This window comes from Neolamprologus brichardi, chromosome 3 (assembly GCF_056152115.1).
Source record: "Neolamprologus brichardi isolate AB-2024 chromosome 3, ASM5615211v1, whole genome shotgun sequence".
In the NCBI taxonomy this organism is placed as follows: domain Eukaryota; kingdom Metazoa; phylum Chordata; class Actinopteri; order Cichliformes; family Cichlidae; genus Neolamprologus; species Neolamprologus brichardi.
Window position 1 is genome coordinate 27,339,312 of NC_142106.1, and position 24,077 is coordinate 27,363,388.

The 24,077-nt window shown below is 40.6% G+C and overlaps 1 protein-coding gene across 1 annotated transcript; it reads right to left on the bottom strand.

Annotated features, from left to right (window-relative positions):
* Window positions 1-7,866: 7,866 nt before the first annotated feature.
* zgc:162171 (ras-related protein Rab-38) lies at window positions 7,867-22,567 on the bottom strand. The gene is made up of 4 exons (XM_006807055.3): window positions 21,805-22,567; window positions 16,813-16,943; window positions 11,425-11,574; window positions 7,867-8,209 (listed from the first exon to the last, which is right to left on the bottom strand). Exons 1-4 carry the CDS (start codon window positions 21,995-21,997, stop codon window positions 7,991-7,993), a joined length of 693 nt encoding a protein of 230 aa, XP_006807118.1. The 5' UTR covers window positions 21,998-22,567; the 3' UTR covers window positions 7,867-7,990.
* Window positions 22,568-24,077: the final 1,510 nt, after the last annotated feature.

The window sequence follows — 24,077 nt, forward strand, 5'->3', positions numbered from 1 at the left end:
TACAAGACTACAGCTGCTGCAGAGGTCTCGTAGCTTTAGTATATGAGGTGCCCTATCTACCAGATGAGCAATCTAAATGCCAAGTGAACTGTGCAACTTCACTGACAGTGACATCTTTAGCCAAAGTTTTAACCAGGGGTTTGTTTTGATAATACTTAGGAAGCAGACGTGTGCACTGCCAGCACCGTTCAGAGGGATAATGGTGTCAAATATTTTGATCGCCTTGATGCTTCTAATTGCTCTCTCCACATGTATCATTAGACGTGAAATCTTCTAAGTGAATAGTGTGTGGTAATAAATCCTATCATTCGATTCAGGGTAGTGTGGGATTTGTACTGATGAAAACATTTTATCCCGGTATTCAGACATGGGTGTCAGAACACTGAAAATACACTTGGAATCATGGTTCCAATCATCTCAGGAGAAATGCATATCCCAATTGCATTGAGTAAGGTGCACCAATTTCATTATGATTTTTTTTTTAAGAAAATAAATGTGTTGACATGGTTTTTCTGCCAATTTTTAGTAATGTAGTATTTATGCTTAATCATACTATTTCTATATATTACTGCCAGGTCCCCAGGCAGCCAATCCTCTGTGAGGACTGAGACATTCAAATTTACAAATCAGAGCCTGCACGGCTTCCCAGCCAGCCAATCATATCTGAGGTCTGCCGTTTCTTCTCTTGTCATATCTCCGCGACGGTTGTACAAAGAGCAATGAAAATCGCAGTCAAAGTACACCAAAGTCCGCTGATTCACCCAGTACAAGAATTATGCTTCTAGTCCACCTAGTTTTTGAGTTACACGATGTTTTGTAACTCCAAAAAACTGCGTTTTTTGCCTCTCACCGCGATCTAATTCTGACTGCTCATCACCCTGTTTTTCCAGGCGTTTGCTCTCTTTCCCAGTGGCACAGTTGGTAGTGACACGGGTCTGCAAGCCAAAGGTCGTTGTTTTTTTCCCTACAAATTAATACACTATCACAGACCAGTAATTCATATTCATCATTTATTACAATTCTGCAAACTTTTATCATTTTACCAGCTTTTCTAATATGGACCTCACATTCTTGTTAACACTCCATGGCACAAATACTGTTCCCTTTAGGCTCTGTGTATGTGTGTGTGTATCAATATTTCTCCCATTTTAAAGTATTACTCCTCCATAATTGTATTTCTGTTAAATCAAAGTACTTTTACTACATCTTAGTACTTCTGCTCAATCATAGTATTTCTACTAAATCATAGTATTTTTGCAAAATCATGGTTTTTGTGCCAAATCATAACATTTGTGTTATGTTATAGTATTACTACTAAGTGGAGGAATTTCTGTCATGTTACAGTATATGTGCTGATTACAGTATTTTTGCTAAATCATAGTATTTCTACTATATCATATTTTTCTTTCTAAATATAGCATTTCTGCTATATAATTGTATTTCTGCTATCTTATAATATTTGTGCTAAACCAGAGTATTTGTGCTGAAACCTAGTATTTCTGCCAAATGATAGTATCTGTGCTAAAACATAGTATTAATTTAAAATTACAATATTCATAGTTCATCACAGTGTCTCTGGTAAATCACAGTATTTCTGCTATGTTGTACTACTTTTCTAAAACATGTTTCTGTAATGTTTAAGTATTTTTGGCTAAATATATTCTTTCTGTTATCTTATACTATTTCTCCTAAATTCTTGTATATTTGAGAAGTTATCATGTTTCTGCTAAGTTACAATATTTCTGCCAAGTTCTGCTATGCTATTGTATTTCTGCCAAGTATTATGTTTCCTCTAAGATATTGCAGTTCTGCTAAGTTATTACTTTTTAGCAAAGTTCCTTTGCTTCTGCAAAGTTTTTACAATTTCTGCAACTTTTCAGCTTTTTCAGCTAGTTTTTGCAGACAGCTTCAGCTTTAAAGCATCCACACTGCATTTTCGCAGGAAATGCAAATTTTTCTAGTTCAGATCTGGCGTTTGGAACTATCTTGGTTTTCATGTGACGTATGACCCTGATGGTAAGTGCGGCATGGACAAAAGTAAAACAGTGTGTTGGATGTGCCACGCAATGCTCAATTACATTGGTGGGAACTAGTGCGTTAGCGCAGTTAGCTTGTTAACGTGTTGACGCCGTCCAGGCCCACACACGGGGAGATCCGCGGTAACTCATCAACGGAGATTTGCTGCATTATGGCGTTAATGTCATTTTAACGAGATTAACACTGACAACACTAGTAGGAACACAACGAATATGACTGCACATTTACTCCGACATCATCTTAGTGCAAAGACTTGTTGTTTGCTTTGTTGTTTTAGCAACATTAAATTTAAAAACTGTACTTTTGAGTTAAAATATATATTTATAATTTTAATAAATGACAAATTAAAAAGACATGACAATGGGTATCGAACTGAATCGTTGCACCCATAATGTGTGTGTATGTATGTATGTATGTATGTATGTATGTATGTGTGTAAATGTATATATGTGTGTGTGTGTGTGTGTGTGTGTGTGTGTGTGTGTGTATGTATGTATGTATGTATGTATGTATTAGGGGTGCAACGATACTCGTATCGATATTGAACCGTTCGATACAGTACTTTCGGTTCGGTACGCATATGTATCGAACAATACAGCATTTTTAATTTATTTTATCAACTTTCCTTCTGACGGTGCTGTCTGTGTTGAGCGCTCAGTGGATCTGCGCTCGACAGTGCAGCCTAGGCGGAGTAGTCGAACACAGATTCACTGAGCGCAGGGCAAGCTAGCGAGACAGAAGTTAAGCTCTCCTTGCAACATGGCAAATTGAACCTCCCCCACCCTCATTCAGATCTGGCATTTGGAACTATTTTGGTTTTCATGTGATGTATGACCCTGAAGGTAAGCGCGTCATGGACTAAAGTAAAACAGTATGTTGGATGTGCCAAGCAATGTTCAATTACATGAGTGGGAACTAGTGTGTTAGCGCAGTTAGCTCGTTAACGTGTTGGCCGTCCAGCCCCACACACGGGGCAATCCGCGGTAGCTCGTTAAAGGAGATTTGCCGTGTTGTGGCGTTAACCTCATTTCAGATTAACGCTGACAGCACTAGTGGGAACACAACGAATATGACTGCACATTTATGCCGACATCATCCTAGTGCAAAGACAAGTGGAAGCAGACAAAAACAACAAGCAGGCATGCTACAAACTTTACCGAGTCATTTAGACAGCCGTTAGCACATGATTCTCCTTATGGGGACCTGATATGTTTAATATGCTGCTGAGAATATAGCCCAGAAGAAGCGTATAGTATAGCTTTTATTTTGGAAAGAGCCATTTCTCTGTAATAAACTCTCTTTTCCAAAGATGAGTGATTCCTCAATCAGATACAGGGCTCGCAAAATCGCAAGCCCGATGTCCCGGGCTAGCGATTTTTCCAGTCGGGCTGCCCTGCCCGTCGGCCTATCGTAGGAAGGAAAAATATATGTCAATGCTTTTGCATTCTTTCGGAAATGTAGCTGGGTAATTATGTCATTGGCATCGGTGAGCCACTGTCAATATGTGACATATTGAAATCGCGTTTGAATTTGCGCTTGTTTTTTGCTTTCACTTTGCAATCGCGCGAACTGTGTATAGAGAGCGACAGTACTGATTGGTGAGTGATGATAATTTGCGCACCAATTCCTCTGACATCATCTTATCAATCGTTAGCTTACTATGCAAACATGACAAGTGAAATCTCCCGCAGCTTAAACATGTGAGAGGTTGATCGCGCAGAGGATTGCTGAGCGTTGTGTGAGTGCGTGTGTAAAAGCAGCAGGATATATATTTTAGTCCTGCTGAGCCAAATAAGACAGGTCAGGGTGAAGAAGTGACAGCCAAAGAAAAGCTTACCACAAAATGGAAAAGTTATGACAAATCAGACTATAAGGCAAAAAGAAAGTGCAGCTTTATGGTTTCATGGACAAACGAATTTCTGTGGCTGCAATATGACGAGCTAAATAACCAGGGCTGCACATAAGTGGTCCGCAGGTGCGCATTCGCTGTCAAAATAAAAAAACGCGCACAAGATAAGAAGTTGCAACGCGTGTTTGCATACATAAGATTTTCAGGAGGAGGACAGACATTTGTTTAGAACTCTTAAAGATGTCGAAGAAGCTCCTTTAAGCAATTACTGTGATGTTCCTCCACCTCAAAAGAAATGTCAGAAGGAGTCCGAACCACAAAAGAAGCGCATATTCTCGGAAAAGTGGTTGCAGGAGGTGAGCTGGCTTTAAACAAATGATGAACGCACAGAGAGGTGGTGCAGAATGTGCCGTGGAAATTTAATAAATGACAAATTAATAAAAAGGCATGAACATTTTTTGTATCGAAAAAATATCGAACCGTGACACCAAAGTATCGAACCGAACCGAACCGTGAATTTTTTGTATCGTTGCACCCCTAGTATGTATGTATGTATGTATAGTTTTGTCTTTATTTAAATTTTGGTCTAGAATAATAATAATAATGTCTGAAAATGTATAATAATAAATAACAATCAAACATAATCTGTGAGATTAAAATGTGTTTTATGGCTGGCTTTAAAGATTAAAGGGACAGGACCAATATTGTGAATTTCAATTTAGTTTTATTTATACAGTGTCAAATCACAACAACAGCCAGCTCAAGGTGCTTTATATTGTAAGGTAGACCCTACAATAAAACATACAGAGAAAAACCCAACAATCATATGACCCCCTATGAACAAACACTTTGGCGACAGTGGGAAGGTAAAACAGGAAGAAACCTTCGGCAGAACCAGGTTAAGAGTGAGATGGAAGCTGTGGAAGAGAGACAGAGATAAATAACAGGTATGATTCAATGCAGAGAGGTCTATTAACACATAGTGAGTGAGTTGACTGAAAAGGAAATACTCAATGCATCATGGGAATCCTCCATTGCAGCATAAGTAAGGGAGGATTCAGGGTCACCTGATCCAGCCCTAACTATATGCTTTAGCAGAAAGGAAATGTGGTGTGGGAAAGAGTAAAATAGGAGGAGGATCTCAGAGTACAGGAAGGAGTGGAGATGTGCAGAATATTAGAGAGATTATGGAGACTTGAAAATACGAAGTAGAATCTTAAAATCATTGCCATATTTTACATGAAGCCAGTGAAGCTGCTAAAGGAAGGGGGTCCTATGAAAGCTATTCTAATAAAAACACAACAGCTGCATTTTGAATCTGCTGAAATCTGTGTGGTAAGGCAGGAAGGATAGAATTACAATGATTGATATGAGATCAAACCAGAGCCTGTACTAGTATAGCATTACTGTTAGCTGTGAGGGAAGGGCATAGCCTATAGCCAGCTTTGTGCTTCAGTATCATTGGCCATATAGTTTCAGCAGTAAACATGCAGCACTGTTATGTCTGTGCGGACATGTAGAGTAACAGGAACTCTGATGGTTTCTATGTAATTTCACAAGTATTCGTCTGGAAAGACATAAAAGTAAAGAATGGAAAAGAAATAAAAGTAAAAACTGCAAAAATGTTCAAGCTGTTCTATTTTTAACTGACACAATTATTATTTACAAGATTATATCAAGGAGAAAAAAGCAGTTGATGCTGATTAAATGGTACACTGTACAGTGCTCCTTGTTATTGTTTCCTGATCCATAATTGTAACATCACAAGTAAAACACCAGGGGGCGCCATTGGAGTGTTTAAGGCTAGACTATCATTTTAGGTAGCGCTCACTTTAGTTAGGTGGGCTGAAACAGTGAAACTTGCCTCTCTGCCAGCGTCGAGAAGTTTAACTGCACGTTTGAACTCTGAGATATCTTAATATGAGAAAAAGAAGCACAATTTCAACAGTGCGCCTCGTTTTTTCTACATGGTAAAGAAATGCTGCCGTAGTAAAAGAGAAATCTGTCAGCATGACTCTAACTTTAAGAAATAAATGTGTAAAATTACAGAAAACGTTCTGGTCATTACTGATAATGTCCTTAAATTATAAAACAGAAACTTTTAATCACAGAAAATGTCCCATTTTATTTTATTACTATTGTATTTTCTTTTTTAAAAAATGATTATGTTACACATTGTAAAAAACCTCAAACTTTAATCATAAAAACAATAGAAGAAATTGCAGTTAGAAGTCCAAAATGTATGCCCTCATTCACATTGTCCAAACCTGTCCAGTGGACCAGATTGGAGTCATTGTGGGTCTGACTCTGGCCCCTGGGCCTTATATTTGACACCCTTGGTTTAAGACCAATAGTGAGGCCACTCCTTAATGCAACCCCTGACGGTTAAATTTAACATCAATAAATGAACCATAATGTAAATCAAATTTGCTTATAATGGCTCTACAATTGAGTAAAGAGTTGTTGTGATTCACCTTCAATCTGACTTTAATTTAATTTAAATTTTACATCAATAATTCAGTTATCATTGAAAATTCACCAGGATCAGGATGTGAGAGATACATCTGGCCTTTCAGCTCATCACTGAAGCCTCATCAATGGTCAGTGAAAGGGAGGCTGTCAAGAAATTATTTTTAAGGTAGAGAAAAGGCTGAGGTATGGAAATTACTGGGGAAAAAAAAACCCTGTTGTCTGATGAGCTGATTAATCCAAATTTGACATTTTTGTCAAAGTCTGGAGGAGGCCAGGAGAGAAGTACAATTATACAAACTCTGGTTTGCGCTTTTATACTACACTTTTCCAACTAGATATACAGAAATGAGTTGTGGCCAAAGATGTTTGGACAGTACCGTGATCTACTGCACATCGCCCATTTTGTGTACATTAATAGCGGTGCAATTGTTTTAAATAAACTATAATTCCCAACAAACAGGAACAGTTCCTGCTAAAGATTAAAGCGTATACCTGTATACACTGGTTGCTTTGTGCACCACCTGCCATGTCCAATTTTGCTTGTTGTTACAGTGCTGGTAATTGCTGCAGTATTCTCCTGAACGAGTAATAAAAACAAAAACAAATGCACGGTTATTACGTGTACCATAAAAGCACTATTCAGTTAATTATCTTAAAACAATACAAACATCAAGTGATCTCTGTGGTGCTGAGAAGAGCGCCAATAAACAGTGAATTGTGGACAATCATGGCAGAAAAATTGTCGGTACAGATGAACCCTATTCCACTCTTAATATGTCTGTGGCTCCTTAAGCTCTATAAAAAGTCACAGTTTGGTATATTTCTTGGCTAATAATATGCTATACATTACAGCTTACATGAAAAGCACACTTCAAATAACCCTCCTCAATCTCAGACAGACAGGATCTTGAGATATAAACAGAAAGAAAACCACTGCTCTATAGCACCACTAGTGGTCAAAAGCATATACAACGGCCTTTAAACTCATCTCCTTTAGCTGAACACAGCTTCCCCCTGTAAACATTAAGAAATACTCCATTTTATACATAAAGTTGTTGTTTTTTAACAAATAAAGATCAAATACAGAACAACAAATCTTTTAATTAAATATTAAAAATGAACAATAAGGAGCTACTTGGCACTGCTCTAAGGCAAACAGTAGTAACTTACAAAACAGTCATAACTCAAAGCAATTTAAAGACTAAAGACTAAAAAACACTTGTTGGACAAAGTTCTGCTACAATAGAAGCATCAATGCAAAAAAAAAAAAAAAAAATATCAGACAAGATAAATACAAATTTTGGGAAAACATTATTTTGACAAATTTCCTTTAAAAGCCATAAAAGGTGCTATTGGTCACATTCTCCAAATAAGAGATTGTTGCAATGACTGAACTCATTTTGAATCAGAGTCTGATATAAAAACACAACAACTTAATTATTTGGTTAAAAATGTTATATGGATTTTTTTTCCTGAAAAATCTAAAAAAACCCAAAAAACCCCCCAACAACCCAGAAACATCAATTCTATTAAATTCTCTCAGGAAAAGTCAGTGAGGAGAAGGTGATGGAGAGCGAAGTCATCCACACCATCCTCTGCATGTCCCTGCAGTCTTTTGGTTCAGACAGTCCTTCAGTCCTGGTCTTGTTTCGGTTTAATTGACAGGCACCCCGAACATCCACCGAGTCCCTTCTCCTTTGTGTTGTAGTCAAAGCGAGGCAGAACAAGAACGCTGCCATCTGGATCGCCCTTACAGGCGCCACTGGTGGCTTCATCCAACGCTCTCTCCTCTTCCACAGACATGATGCTTTTCACCAAGCATGTGATGGCAGCGTCGATGTTGGTGTTGTCCTGGGGAGAGAAAGAGAGAGAGAGAGGTAGGATGAAGCTGAAGGGTTGAAGAAGGTCAATGGAGGTAGAAATAGAGAAATGTCTTAACAGTAAAATCCACCATATTGTCCATTTAAGTATTTAAGGGTTGTCTTAAGGAGCTTAATCAATCAGGAAAAACTTGGACGAATGACTAAAACTCGTCTTGTTTGGATTTAAAAGAGCTCTGGGTAATGACCCAAAGAAAGAGATAATGGACACAAGCAGCAGGAACAAGCTTTCTCTGAAGGGTGGCTGTGCTCAGCTTATTGATAGAGTTAGGAACTTGGTCATTTCGGAGGTGCTAATCTGTCAAAGGGACCCAGCTAAGTGAGCCACTTCCTGTATGTCCTGGGGTAGACTTAGGACACACTGGTGTCCTAAGTCTACCCCAGGACCGGCTTGGGAATGGCTCAGTGCTTTGTCTCTAAGAGCTGGAGGAGGTGGCTGAGGACAGGGAGGTTTGGGCATCTCTGCGCACATGTCTGCAGAGTCCAGAACAGCTGGAAAAGGGTGCATTTTCAATAGAATGGTGACCTATTGGGAACCACAGCTTCAACTTCATTTTGTCCTAAATTTGCTTTGCATGATTTACAGTTGCCTTGGTGCAGCAAAGATTATCTAACAAGGAAGAGACACATTAGCAGTCACAAAGAAAACACAGATATACTTCCTGCAGACCCGAACAACAACAGCAACAAAAAACAATGCAAAGATGTGCAATAGAGAACGCGTTCATCTATGCCATCGCCATGTGGCTTCTTTTTTTAAAACGCAGCTTTCTTGAGTTCGAGAGATACCGCTTACCCAGTACGTTCTGTTCACAACTTTCCCTCTAACAGTACAAAATCATACAACTACCATTACAAACACTATTGTGGATTAAATCAGTCCACACAAAATCATGTGATTGCTTTAACAAGTTGCCATTCTGTTCCTCTTATGCCAACTCATTTTATTATTATTTATTACCAATTTGCTTTTTTTGAGTTTGTATTGCAGCCCTTTAGCAGCAATTCCTATTTTCTTGTGTGTGTTGTGAACCGTAGGGAGATGAAATATTTCTGTATGCTCATTCATTTAATGGCAATAAAGATCTTCTCGTTCTAATCATTTAACTCCTTTCTCTTTAAGACCACCGTCTCTTTAAGGCAACTTTATTCTGATTGGGTGCCCACTGGAAACAAAGGGTTTGAACAGCAGGGGGTGGAGCTTATGTGTGCCTGTGATGACCGTATTAGGGATCTCAGCTATTGCTGACATGAGTAAAAGAGTAAACAAACATTGAAATGGAGCATTCACGGTTGTCTGAATCCTGAGCTTTTGGCACATACACTGAAACTTCATTACCTGAAACTTTGATAATCTTTAATGGGAGCAGCTACAGCTGAACATCTATATTAATCATTTTTTCCATCGTAAAGGTGAAATATTTAAAATATTAACTAACGTCTTTAAATAACTGATCAAATACTCTTTTTGTCTACAACATCTACTAAAAAAGGAAACTCACTAAAGTCTACTTCATTTCATTATGAGTAAACTTGTTTCTGTTATGTAACGGGTAAAAAGAGGACATGAGGCTTTGAAGGTTCTGTAAGGTGAAGAATGAAAAGCTGCGCTTCCAGCCTTCCACCTTCAATTTAATAATTTAAATAAATTGGATCAACAGTAAGTGCCACAGTAAGCGCTGTGTTCTCACTTTTATTTCCTTTTAAGATTTAACTGAATTCCAAGTTTTTCTGTTGGTACTTTTAGCCGAACTAATTGAATTCTGCAAGTTGGCAGCTACGAGAGCCAGCTGTGACTGAATATTGAAAACTTATATAACTGGATATTATGTGAACATGGCATTCACTATAACGTGATGTACCTAACTTCTTTTCTTCTAACAGCCTAGAAGAAGACATGCTTTATTTTTCTAAAGGGCCAGTGTGTAAATGAGACGGTGCTGACAACACTGTTTTCAACCCCTCTGGGTGTCATCACCCCAGGTCAGACTGTGGGCTTTTGAAGCTTTGGGGTTGAATTATTTCTTTGGTTGATAGATAACTTTTTAATCCCAATTGTTCAATTGTTACAGCAGCACATGTGTATTAAGTTTAATAGTTTCTGGAGTATTTTAGTATTTTGTTTTTTCTTAATTAATTAAATATATTCCTCAGTTTTATTCATTCTGGATGTTTCCTGGATAAGACAACGAAGTTCTTCTAATTGTCGGTGGTTCTCTGTTTAGTTACAGTTCTCACTTCTTGTTTTATATTAATAGTTGTCTTGTCTCTAGAGTGTGTTTAGTTTTACTTCCCCTTCTGTCTCATTGTCTTAGATTACTGTCACCTGCCTCTTGTCACCCTTGCGAATACATAACAGTCTTCCTCTCAGTCTTGGTTTCAGCGTTTGTTAGCTTCCTCTATGCGCGTTTTCCACTAAGTTTTGGATCGTGTTTGTGTTTCTGGTGGACTTTTCTGGTGAAAATTCAACAATGCAAAATAAAGCCTTACCTAAAACCAACCTCCATTTGGGTTCCAAACACTCATTTGATTCATGACACCAGGGCTAAGAAAAAATGAAGCCATCGCAGGCGTGCTATATGCTGCAGTTCCTCTAGTGGCCACTTGAGGCTGCCTCTAAAAGCGAGTCGGTCCCCATTGACTCCCATGGTAAAATGCACAACTGTGCAGCAGAAATAAACATTTTTACAGCCTTACATTACCAGCTGCCTACAGCATTTTTTAAATTTCTCATTCTGTATTTATTGGTCAAAAAACTAAATTTTCCCCTGGATACAAACTTTGGTGACCGTTAAGTTACAAACGGGGACATACGCTGATCGTGACATGTGAAACAAACGCAAACAGAGAATGTGACATCAGATTTGCAGGGGAGTGATGAATATGGAAATCTGAAGAATTGGGATATAAGAAAACATTTTTTTTCCTTTCTTTTTTTAAAAAAAAACCTTAATCATAATAATCAGAATGATAATGAGAATAATAACTGTATATGTGATGATAATCATGCAAAGTTTTGTTAAGATTGGCACACCAGTTGCGGAAGCGATACACACGGACATATATACACATGCTAAACTATAAGCATTACAGTAAGACAGGGGGTGTGGCTTGTTTATTGTGACCAAATCTAACACCCATTAAATGCTGACAGGAAGACAGAAACAGAAAATAATCTCATCTTGCCTTGGCAGAGGTTTCATACCAGTCGACAAATCCGTACTCTTTGGAGAAGTTCTCCAGTTTGGGCAGCTTGGGGCACAAACCATGACGCCGCTGGTCACATTTGTTGGCCAACAGAACAGCTGGAACTGGCCTCCCATTGCTGAGGGCAACCTAATGAATCCCAGAGGAAGATGGAAAAAGAAATGCAATGAAAATAATTCATGATGAAGCAACAAAGACCTGTCGAAGCTTCCAGTAGATGAGCCTCAATTTGAAGTGCTTCACTGTAATCTGCAGTTTGTGAAGGGATACAGCAGCATTAAGTGATGACATCTTTCTGTTTTGTTATGCCTATTTACTCATCTATATTGATATCAGAGAGGCATCAGGCTTGTAATACAGTGATAAAAAAAATAAATACTGATTTGGCTATCTATTACATAGTTGATAGGCAGAGGGCACTGAGAGTAAGATGACAATATAAAAGGGATTGCTTGCAGGGATGGGCCTCTGTCTGCAGCCCCTGCTGAGCATTACAGTTTCAGCTCAGTGTTTCAATGTTAAGCTGTAATGTATGCAAATGTGCTTTTCCCCAATCTTATAGCCCTCAAAGCGTAATTTGTATCTGTCCAGAAGAAGCTCTAAGCCTCACCGAAGATCTTTGAACATAGTTAGCATCAAGCTGGTAAAACACTGTAGGTAATAAAGGAGACATTTCTCACAAGGAAACACACATATACACACACTATATATAGCCTTGACTTGTGGTCTTTGTTTTATACTTGTTTTTCTTCTCCTTAATTTCTTTATTGAGGTCTCTTCTTTTTCAGTGAAAAGTATTTTAAAAACAAGATTTAAAAAAGAAATACACCTCCAAATATAACTCTTTAACTGCTGGATGTGTAAAAGAAAAAAACAAAACAACTTCACTTTTGTGTAAAGTACTTCTACTGCTTTGAAGTGGCAAATGAAATCAGTCAGTCAGTCAGCTGTCTGTCATTTGATACTAAGCTGACAGTAAGCTGGTCATTTGAGGACTGCTTCCTCATGACCAAACTGGAAAATAGCCCAGATTAGCAAACAGGGATTCTGGGGATTAGGGGAAATCAAGAAAAAACTAAACAAAAAATTAACACACAAAAATGTACAAAAGTTTATTTCCCATTATTTTTAGATCTTGAATACATATATTATCAAAACATATATATCGTAACAAAATGATATGTGTAGAATACAACGGTCTTTATCTCACCTGCTGCGTTCCCCTGACATTGCTGAGTCACAAACTAGGCTAGCTATCCTGAATACAGTACTTCCAAAATTAATTAAACAAGGAAAAGTGAAGTAAAAACAAACAAACAAACAAACAAACAAACAAAAACACAAAACAAAACCTCCACCACCAACAACAGGAAAACAGAAAAGGGGATGCACAACTATTGAGAAACCACTTTTTTTTTTTTGGGCTAAATCAGGATGAAAACACAACATTTAACTTTAAGCAGTGGCTTTCCACCAACACAAACAAGGCAGGCAATTGTTCAGTAAAATATAAAAATAGACATCAATTAAAGCCAAAGTAAAGTGACCACTCTTTTATCTCAGACAGTGCTCTGTCATAAAGCTTCTCCTGTTGCTTGTTTGCATCTATCGTTTAAATTGTTGACATCTTGTTGGCACAGTTGACCACTGTCTCTGGAAGCAGGCTCAACTCTAATTGGCTTAGGTTCCACTGAAATATGCAGTGCATCAGTTTTACAGGCATAGGTATCCTGCCAACAATGGCTAGAGGTTTTCAAGCTGCGAGACAAAGCACATGCATACTGTGGAGAAATGTTGGTCTTTCACTTTAACCTGATGTGCTGCCTCTAACACTGCTTTCACTGCTCTGAGATCAGTTACAATCTGCAAAGTGAAATAGAGCCAACACTAGCAAGTAAACAAGCTTCTGTGATTTATCATCTTAAGTTAAAAGAAAAACATGAAAAAAAACTTTTTCTTATTTATTTTTCATATAATATAAGCTTCTAGTGAAGCTATAAGGTGCCTTTTTTAAGTAAGGGCTCTCCAGTGTGCATGATTGTGCGCATTCCTGTATCACATGTTTGATTATTAGAGAAAGAGGAAACAAAGCCTAGTGACTTGATCTGGGCTTGTCTGTTTAACCTGTTGAGCATGAGCCCCCAAACAAACCATTAGTTATGCTAGACTCTGGTTAATAAACTACATTAAGATTATGTGCAACCCAAATTCCAAAAAGTAGAGATGCTGTGTAAAAAGATTTGCTTATTTTGAATCCAGTGGCAGCAACATGTCTCGAAAAAGTTGGGATGTGTGCAGCAAAACACTAGAAAGAAACAGCTGAAGGAATATTTTGCAGCTAATTAGGTTTACTGCCAACAGATTGGTCACATGATTGAGTAGAAAAAAGAGGCAGAGTTTTTCAGAAGTAAATATGAGCAGAGGTTCTTGGGCTTTTCTTTGTTTTGCTATTGTTTTTATTAACATTTTAAAATGTTCCAACTTTTTCAGAAAGTCTGATTTACTTCAATCCTACAACAATATTAGATTTTTCACCCTGATTCATGCAAATTTATTTGCCTCAGCCCCAAGTTTGTAGATTTTTATTCAGAGCAAAGAAATACATTTCTTAAAACTTTTTAAACTGCACTCATTTCCTCCTTCACGAACTCCTTGTGGTGGGGCGTGGCTTGCTGTGCCATGCAGGGAGGGCGGACGCACCTGCGCGGCATCTGCAAACATGCCCGCTGACTACAAAAAGTGGTGCAAGTGGTGGTGTATTTGATGTGATGCAATACATCAAGCCGTGAGACGCTGCAGCCGCGGTCAATAAAGATGGCTCAAAACTATGACCCGTGGACTCGACTTGCCTTATTCCCACTAGGGCTGCCACAATTAGTCGATTAGTCACGATTACGTAGACTATTAAAATCGTTGACAATTAATTTAATAGTTGACACGTCGTTTTAAGCTTTGTAAGATCCCAAAACATGGAGAGATAAGTAGTAGGATTTAAGAGTGTAATAACGGACTGAAACAGAAGATGGCAGCACTGCATGTACAAGGATGCCAGCTGCCGTTAAACCCAGAAGAAGAAGCTGTGTCCCAGAATTCATAGCGCGGCCCAGCCAATTCCAGTTTTCAACAATGGCAGCAGCTAGTTAGTTTTAATATTACTCTTATAGGGCTTTGGAGCGTGATGTCACAGGGGTGGGCGTGGAAAGGATTTTGGCCTGATGCGCCATTTTCCAGGTTCAAACAAAGCGCAAGCCACAAAGGAGCAAAAGCACACACAACAGCCATGGTTCGTACTTGCTGTGTGGTCGGCTGCAATGTTCGATCGCACAACCGGCACAGGAATAAGCTTAAAAATGGTTTGTCTTTTTATTCTTTCCCAACCTGGAAGCAACATTTGGGAGCTCATATAGCGGACCCAAACGAAGGCGTCTAGCCTGGATAGCAGCCGTGAGACGAACTGGTATCCAGTTCGCTTCCATCTCCAGATTTCATTTAACTTACCGGACATTTTCATTCCGGTAAGTTCTATATATGTTCATATCACTCTTTATAGCTTAATAATATTATCGTTGGTGGTCTCGGAGGTTATAGAAATTGCGAACAAACATCGAATGGAGTGACTTTGCAGACATACGTGCTATGTAATGATTCGCTAATTCTTTCGCACAACTGTAGGGAAACCTGCCTATGAAATGGCTGTAATATCTTGCCCGATTATCAATGTGGTAGTTTGCATCAACTTTAGGGTAATATGACAACGAGATTTTAGCAGTTCATTGATAAATGTATAACATCAACTGTGGTAGGGGGTGAACCATGTCAATTACACTCGATGCACTCCAGCTGACTTACCTTGGTTTGAATGACGACGTACTCACAGTTTGGCGGCTTGAAAATAGCCAAATCTTGCACCCAGCCATTTGTAAATTGGATGTGCGCCTCCAGTGATTTGTAATTACAAAACTGGTTTGCAGTGTAAGCGCTTACTCCACAAACAAGATATAATAATAGTAATGGATTGCATTTATATAGCGCTTTTCGGGACCCCTCAAAGCGCTTTACAATGCCACTATTCATTCACTCTCACATTCACACACTGGTGGAGGCAGCTACAGTTGTAGCCGCAGCTGCCCTGGGGAAGACTGACAGAAGCGAGGCTGCCATATCGCGCCATCGGCCCCTCTGGCCATCACCAGCAGGCAGTAGGTGAAGTGTCTTGCCCAAGGATACAACAACCGAGACTGTCCGAGCCGGGGCTCGAACCGGCAATCTTCCGATTACAAGACGAACTGCCAACTCTTGAGCCACGATCGCCCAGATATGTGAAGATATTGGGGTAGGACAGTGGCGGTAAGTCGTCTGGGTCTTTACTCCACTGCTGTATTTCATATGGGTCCACATTTGCGATGCACTCTATTTTTTCAAGTACCGCTGCTTCGCCTCTGGATGTAATATGTCTCTATACCATCCGTTTTCTTTTGAGCTGCTTTTAAGCATGTTTCTTGTCGTCGTCGTTCCAACACAGTGTTCGTTTTGATTTATGGACCCGGAAGATGGCGCCGAGCTCCCACAATACAGCGTGACGTCAACTCCAAAGCCCCATTATACTTTCTGGGTCACAAAATAAACTTTTAACATATTTTCAGGCGAGAATGTAGCTGTGTAAACTTCAAATATCTGCTCGGTTTATCAAGACATCACATATTTGCAAAAACGCTCCGACATTTTCGGAGACGTCTGTTACCCACCAGCTCGATAGCTAGAAGGTTCAAGGGTCACTAGAGCCGGTGAGAACACCGGACTCCTAGCAAATCGTTTTCAACCCCCTGTGGTGTTTCGCTACTCAGGTTAAACATGATATGCAAGTCACTCAGATAATTTAAAAATGTTATTGTTTTTTCAGTGTTTTATTTGTTCCTCAGTAAATCGGTTTGGCTGAGATTAAAGTTATAGTTTTTACACAGCTGAATAAAGGTCAAACAGAGAACTGATTAAACAGAAGTGTGAGATGGTAGAGAATTTACTCCAGTGTCCTTTACATGGAAAGAATAGACGGCCGAGTTTATTAAACTCCACCGAGACAATCTGCAAATTTTGTTAAACGTTTAATAAACTGTCATCTTGTCTTTACTTTTAGTTAGCACATACCTTAAACACTTAAAGCTGTAAGCTAATAGTTATATAAGAGTAGATGCTGCTGGTGCAATAAGCTGTACGTTTTACATCCAATAGACGCATGACCTGATTAGTCAACTAATCACAAAAATAATCGGTGACTAGTCGACTATCAAAATAATCGTTTGTGGCAGCCCTAATTCCCACCACACTCCTCTTCTCAATTCTCCACCTCCTTCATCTCTGATATTTTACCTTTGAGTCCAGGTCTCCTTTCCATTTAAGGATGGCCTGAAACGTGGACAGCCGGGTCATGTCGAAGACGACGAGCGCACCCACGGCCTCTCTGTAGTACACACGGGTCATGTTGCCATATCGTTCCTGCCCTTTTTAAAGAAAACAGAAGACAAACCCAGGCCAACGTTAATTTACAGAAGAGACTTTTTAAAAAAATTTTTAAAGCAGAGACAAAGCAGAAAAAAAGGAGAGAAGAACGGGAGCAATGGTGAACAGACAACGCTGCTTCTGTAAGAAAGCACACAGCGCCAAAAAAGACAAAACAGAGGGAGGTACATAAACAAATATACAATTTTGCTATGTGTTCGCAGCATATGATAGGATATGAGTGACTGTGTGTTTGCCACAGACCATACTTGAAAAATGAGTTTGAGAGATCGCAATGTTACAGACCCGGACCTAGCAGAGAGGTAGAAAGTGAGTAAAACTAGAGGGGAGAAATGTGACACGAGCCAGAGACAGTGCTTATCAATGCTTATCCCTAAAAGCCTCAGTCTCTACGTTTTACGTAAAATTGAAAGGCAGTCTGTCAGTCAGTCTGCCTACCTACCTCTGGGTAGTGCTCCTGCCTCCAAAGATCCTACATGTACGGTGATGTGTGGTGAGATGTAATGACTATGGTGTCATTAAAAAGGGAGAAACAGATGACCACACACCACACCCAGCAAAGCCACTTGAATGGTCCAACCAGTCCTATTTTTGTGAGTGATGTGTTGTCAGAGGAAGCGCGGGAAGGAGAGGACTAGGCCTGGAAGGAGAGAGCCAGCAAAGCACCCCCCATTTCGAGGAGGTGAGGAACAGCGGATCTGGGACCCATGTTGACTGGAACCCCACACAGAAGGCAGCACCCGTCTTCCCCACTAAGTGTAGTCCCGCTGGATTTCTCAAAGCCCAGCACGAGCACCTCACTCAACCAACAATGAAGACAAAAAAGCACAACAGACCAGCCAGAGTCTGAGATAAGCCACAGCACCAACCCACCCAAGCCATCTAAAGTGATGATAGCTTAGGTGATCACATCGGTTTCTGAAGGTCACACCATTAATACTAAAACTGGTCACTTTTCATAATAATAACTAACATCTTTGTCAGTATCAAACATTTAGCCCTAGTTTCACAGCACAATAAGACACTTTTTCTTTTTTTTGGTATACAGGAACTGCATATGTTCTTCTCACTGCTGACAGACACACACACACTTGTTAAAAAAATGTTGCAAATGAGAGAAGCATGTGTGTGAACATTTAAGTCTCTATCCTGGAAACTAACTTGCTCCACATGATCCCAATATACCGGTGAATCAGCAGTGGAGCATCTGACACACAGACACACAACCCTGCGCATGCGCCCAAACACCGAGCACACAAACTGTCTCCTAAAAGCAGATGGTACCTTTCCCTGTTTTTTCTGCACACCATCTGATCAGTACTAATAGTATGAGGTCAGAGGTCAACACCACCAATGACCAGTGTTTTCAGAATTTAAAATAAGCAAGTCCGGCAATCTAAAAACCAGGAGACCGCGTTCACTCAAAGGTAAATGTACACATGATCATTATTTTTTTTTGTATATAACAGTTTATGTAAATAGACCAGAACATGTGTAATATCCTTTTTTTTTTGTTGTTGTTGTGCTCCTACGAGACTGACATCGCTCTTGCATCCTATGTGTATAATGCGACAGGCAGAGCCAACACCACGTGAGAGCTCCACCCAACAGGCAGCTCATACACCCCTCTGCATTTAATCAGCGTTATCATTAATATCTAAATCTCTTCCACAGCGTGTCTTTTCCCCGTCTTCCCCCTCACCCCTGACAGATGGCCGCCGGTCCCTGAGTCTGGTTCTGCTGGACATTTCTTTTTGTTAAGAGGGAGTTTTTCTTTCCTTCTGTTGCCAAAATGCTAGATCATGGGGGTGTCATCTGATTGTTGGCTCCTATGGATTGGAACCAGCATGGAAAGCAAACATGACAACTAAAAACAAAACAAAGACAACAACAATAATAAAATCTGTCTATCACACACAACGCCTACTATGTTAAAGTCATAAACACCATGTTTTTTTGTGGGTGAGGGAAGTCGTGATGTCACCATATCAGAAACGAAAACGCAAAAAGAAGAGATTATAACTTATAAAAAAATGATTATACAGACAGAACATCTATGTAAAAGCACTCTGTGAAGGCTGACCTAAAAAGAACGTACACCAACTCACATTTTTTTATCTTGACATTTGTAACTATAAAACATTCAAATGGGAAAATGCAAAAACTTTGTGACTTGAAAACGCTCCTCGTGACCCTGAACAACCGGCTTCCCTACATTGAGAAAGGCCAGCACAGAACAGCTGTACAGTCACCACATCCACACCGTGAGGACAACATGCCGGCTGTTTGTGTGACCGCTGCAGCTTCATTGTCGTTTAGCAGCAAGTCGTGACCTGCCTCGCTGCTAAAGTCCGCCTAGAAAGCCTCAGCCGGACCTTTTCATTTAAATGATAACTCTTATCAGCTGGCACGTCACTCAGCACACACAGCGTGTGTGTCTTTGTGTGTCTGTGTGTGTGAGAGGGAGAGGGAGACAGCAGTGAGACCGGAAAGAAAGGAGTTCCAAAAAAATCTAATTACATGCAATTAGAGAGACACATGGGAGGGTTTTATAAGCTGAATACAGACAGCTTGTTATGTGCCTCTGCAGGAATGATGGCTGACCACATTTTTTTTTCAAGGCCACTTCTCAAATCATGCAACATAATTGTTAGATGCATCAGCAAAAAGCTGAAGAGTGTGAAAATGCAGATTACTACACGTTTGTTCTGGGGTTTACTGCTTACTTGCATTGTGCACAGTACAGATGCATTTGCTTAACTTTGAGCGAGTTTGTTTATATCTATAGTGGTACTTTTTTAAAGTATGCAGGAGCTACAAAGTACTTTCTAACAGATGCCTGACGCTGTCACATGTTGGCTTACTCTTGCAGCATCGGCATACGCCACAGCTCCAGGAGCAGCATACCACTGACCACTCTGTGATCTCCGAGCTTCTGGGAATTTACTCAACTTGACTTTAAGATTCTGTTACTTTTATGCTGCGTTATGCTTCTGATGTCAGAGGAAAGTCTCTCTAAATTCACAGGGGAAGTAAACACAGTTATCTCCCCCTCAGCCATCTACAACATGACATGTTGCAGAACCAGAAGTGAAACATGTAATTCACCTAATAAATGTGTTTGAGGGACTCGTTGAAGATATCTGTACTTATTATGAATGGAAGACGTCTGCTTATAAAGAGTGCATCTTTGTATGGGAGTACGTTTTAACATTTGTGCCATTTTAAAAGAAAGTTTTCCACAAAGCAACACAGTGCATGTGTCTTACACAGGAGTGGAGTCTGACTGCGTGATAATCATGCAGGACAAAAAAAAATACACACTGCAAGTTCGGAAATATTCTAAGATTATTGATTAAGTAACAAAACCCATCTTCTTCTTCTGTTGTTACAATAGATAATCTGCATCCTCATCTATTACAATGATCCTCCTTCATCACATCCATGAAACTCCTCTGTGGCCCTCCTGCTTTGTCCAGTATATCCAGTGTCCCTCTCCTGCACATGTCCAAACCATCTCGGTCGTGTCTCTCTAACTTTGTCTCTGTCTTATACACATTGTTTACATTCTTGAATTTTCCTAAAGATGTTTTTTTTCCCTAGACTTTACCCAGAACAGGTGCATGTATCCAGTGCAGTCCTATTAGACATCTTTAACCTGCCAACTTCCTCACATCCACACAAGGATGAGGAACAGGATGAGGTGAGGAAGCTGGCAGGTTAAAGAATCTGTGTACCAGACTCTGCTTGGGTGCGACGGCAGCAGCTGACGTCTTGTGTGTCCTGCCGTGTGCTGTGTTCAAGACACTCTACTGTAAGTAATCCTGACCCGACTGTCCCAAAATGACCCCCAAGCTTATGGATGAAGACGGCTGTACGTGACTATGACCCTCACACTGCTCTCTCTATCTCTATGTCATGTTTAGTCAGTGGTGGATGACGTGACGTGGTCAGTCCCTTTGCTTTCACTGCAGCAGTATGCCTTCAGATTCGTGGGCTCGTATTATTGGGTTACAAGTACGGATGCAGTTCTGAGTAAACATCAGTCTGCTGGTGCAGCTGGTGAAAGGGGAACTCGGCCAAGGTCATGTTTTCAGTGCTATTTGTCTGCATGCCTGTGGAGCAACAGGTTCTTTGGAGGATCTGTAAAGGAAGTCCTTATGAAATGCGGGTCCTGTATACGTTGCACATTACTGGTCACATCTTTCTATAGTCGCTGTAGGTCGAGCAACGCTATATTAAAGATAATGCATGCAGCCCAACTTTCCTGGTTTATTACCTCCTTACTTGTTGTCCGTACTTGCACTGGTCTCTATTTCTTGTTCTAATTGCACTTTGTGTGCACCGTGGACCCTAAGCTTCATAGTTTTGTCTCTCTGTGTACTTGTATGTGGCTGAGAAGACAGTAGAGTTCACTTTGGCATTACTGAGATACAGCTTTGACCTTTCAGCCTCGATGGACGTTTGAAGCTTGCATAGTTCTGAGGGACACAGAAAAAGGGGGGGGGGGGGGGGTGAAGTTAACTTTTTATTGGTTTGCTGAGGTCATTAGGAGCCGATTTTCATGAAACTTGGTAGCAACATGGCGCATGCGCAAAGGAACAGCTGAATAAAATTTGGTGTGGATCTGACGTGTTTTGGAAAAATATCCAGATATTTACGTTGGGTTTGGTTGAGTGGAGAGTTGTCATCTCTACATGTACAACTAAAACCTTTCGTGATAGTGTTTCTTGAGTGGGTGAGTGAGTGAGCATTAACCCGTGCAGGTACATTTAAGCCAAACAGCGGTGTGTCATTAGTTGATATTCCACCCACAAAACAATAACAGTATGGTTCACGTACCGGCGATGTCCCACAGCTGCAGCCTCACCACTGTTTTATGGTCCCAGTTGAGCACTTTGAGTGCGAAGTCCACTCCGATGGTGGCCCGGTAATGCTGGGAGAACACCTGGTGGACGTAGCGCTTTATGATGGACGTTTTGCCAACTCCCAGGTCGCCGATCACCAAAACTTTGAGCAGGCGTTCGCGCTGCATGATTACTGAAGACTCCGGTTACGAATTCCGCGTGAACGAGACGTGCAAAAACTGTGAAGAGTGTCACGCTTTTAAATAGTGGATTCTCGCATAAAAACAAACACCATCGAGAACTCCTCGAGAGCAACTTTGAAGCGCAATAAGGCTTTTAAAACAGGTTTTTGCAAATAAATAAAACAGAACGCGCTATTAAAGTAGATCAGGCGCAAATTACAACAAGTGCGCATATCTTAATGTTCATAGTTATAAATGAAAGCGAGTGTGCCCGAGAGCCGCAGATGCACAAAGGCGGCACAGGAGTGATCTCATGTAACAGTCCACAGCTGATGACTGCTGACCTCGATGACGTCCCGGGACGCTGGTGCTCACATCTCCGTGGCTGCTCTGTGTCCCGGCCAAACACCCACGAGCTGTTTCACAATTTAAACAGTGAAATGGAAAAGAAGAAGAAGAAGATCACGCTTTACGTAAAACTCTGATGAGATAAAGACGAGAAAAAACGAGGCGCTGTTATCTGATGAGTCTGCGGTCTGTGCGCGCTTCTGCAGCAGTTTGCTCTACTGCCACGACTTCAGAGAACAAACTGCGTTTCTGACAGCAGCTCACTGTCTTATAGAGCCACGCCCACATACTGCCAGTGTGCGTGTGTGTGTGTGTGTGTGCTTTTCAAACGCACAGCGCGCATATTAAACGCTGTGATGTGCAGAGGATGGACACACAAACAGGAACAGCTTTGAGGCACTCTGAAACCTTCTTCGGTCTAAGTTTAGTTTCCTCTGCTGTCATTGTACCCGCCCTATCTGTTGGTCTTTGCTCAGGGGAACTCAGTGGTTTTACATAAAGTGCTATTTACTTAAAATGACTCAGTAAACCAGCAGAAAATACAGCGAACAAGTTCACAAGGTGCAGGCAGTGTTTTAAAAGCTTGGTGGATGGGACAGTGCAAAAGTATGAGACGCTAGGAGTGAGGAGAGGGAACTTTCAGATCCAGGGCTGAGGGTTTTCATCAGCTTGACTTTATTTTCTATGAGTAGGTTTGGCTTTAAGTCAGCAGAGGCGTTTGCGGCAGTCCGGGGTTACAGGTGCATCGTTCTCCTGTTTTAGTGTCGCTTCAGGCTGAATTCTTTTTGTTCTTGCAGATCCTTTTTTGCACGGAAACATGTTTGAAATAAATTATAAATCCTGCAAGCTAAACACAAACCAGCGCGTTACTTAACATGCTGTGCTCCCTCTGCTGACTGGAGTCTACCATGGGACAGCAGCTCTGGGTTTCTGGGGGCTGATTGGGTGACTGGGCTGATTTGTCACACAGATTTGGGAAACACTTGCAGTATGTTCTGTGTTTAGCAGGTAGTTAGTTTAAGGATCCCAGATAACTGCAGGCTCAGCCTGTCTCCGTTTATTCTGCTTGATCAGCTGTGCCTCGGATGGAAGAGCCGATCATCTAACAAGCAGAAGGTCAGCGGATCCCTGATGACTGATGGTCACGTTGAAGAATTCTTGGGAAAGATACTGAACCCTGAGTTTCCCCTGAAGCATCAGAGTGTGAGTGTGTGTGTGTGAATGTTGGATAAAGCCATGGATTAAAAACTCTGTATGAATGGGACTTGCAGTAGAAATCACTTTGCACCCAACTGAGTAGAAAGGCAGTGTGTGAGTAACTGTCCAGTCAGGCTGCATCTCTCTACAGTCAGCAGGTGAGCTGTTGTTTACATCTCCTAAATATAACTAAAAGCCACGAGGACTCCCGTCTTCACAATCCCACATCAGCTCTGTGACATTTCAGTCAGACCTCTATCACATTTTTCCTTTTGTTTTCTGTGTCCACATTTAAAAAGCACCTGACCCATGCAGCACAATCACTCTTTAAATCAGCTGCTGTGGGTCAGCAGGAAGCTCGCCTGCTACTCGAAGCTCCATGGTTTGAGCCTCAACTCCTCTAGTCTACACGCCGAAGTCTAGTTGGACAAAATACTGAATGTCCATTGGAGTGTAAGTGTGTGAGGGTTAGGTGAAAGTGCTTAAGCACAGATTTAAAAAAGTAATACAGAGAGCATTTCATGTGAATGAGTTACATTGT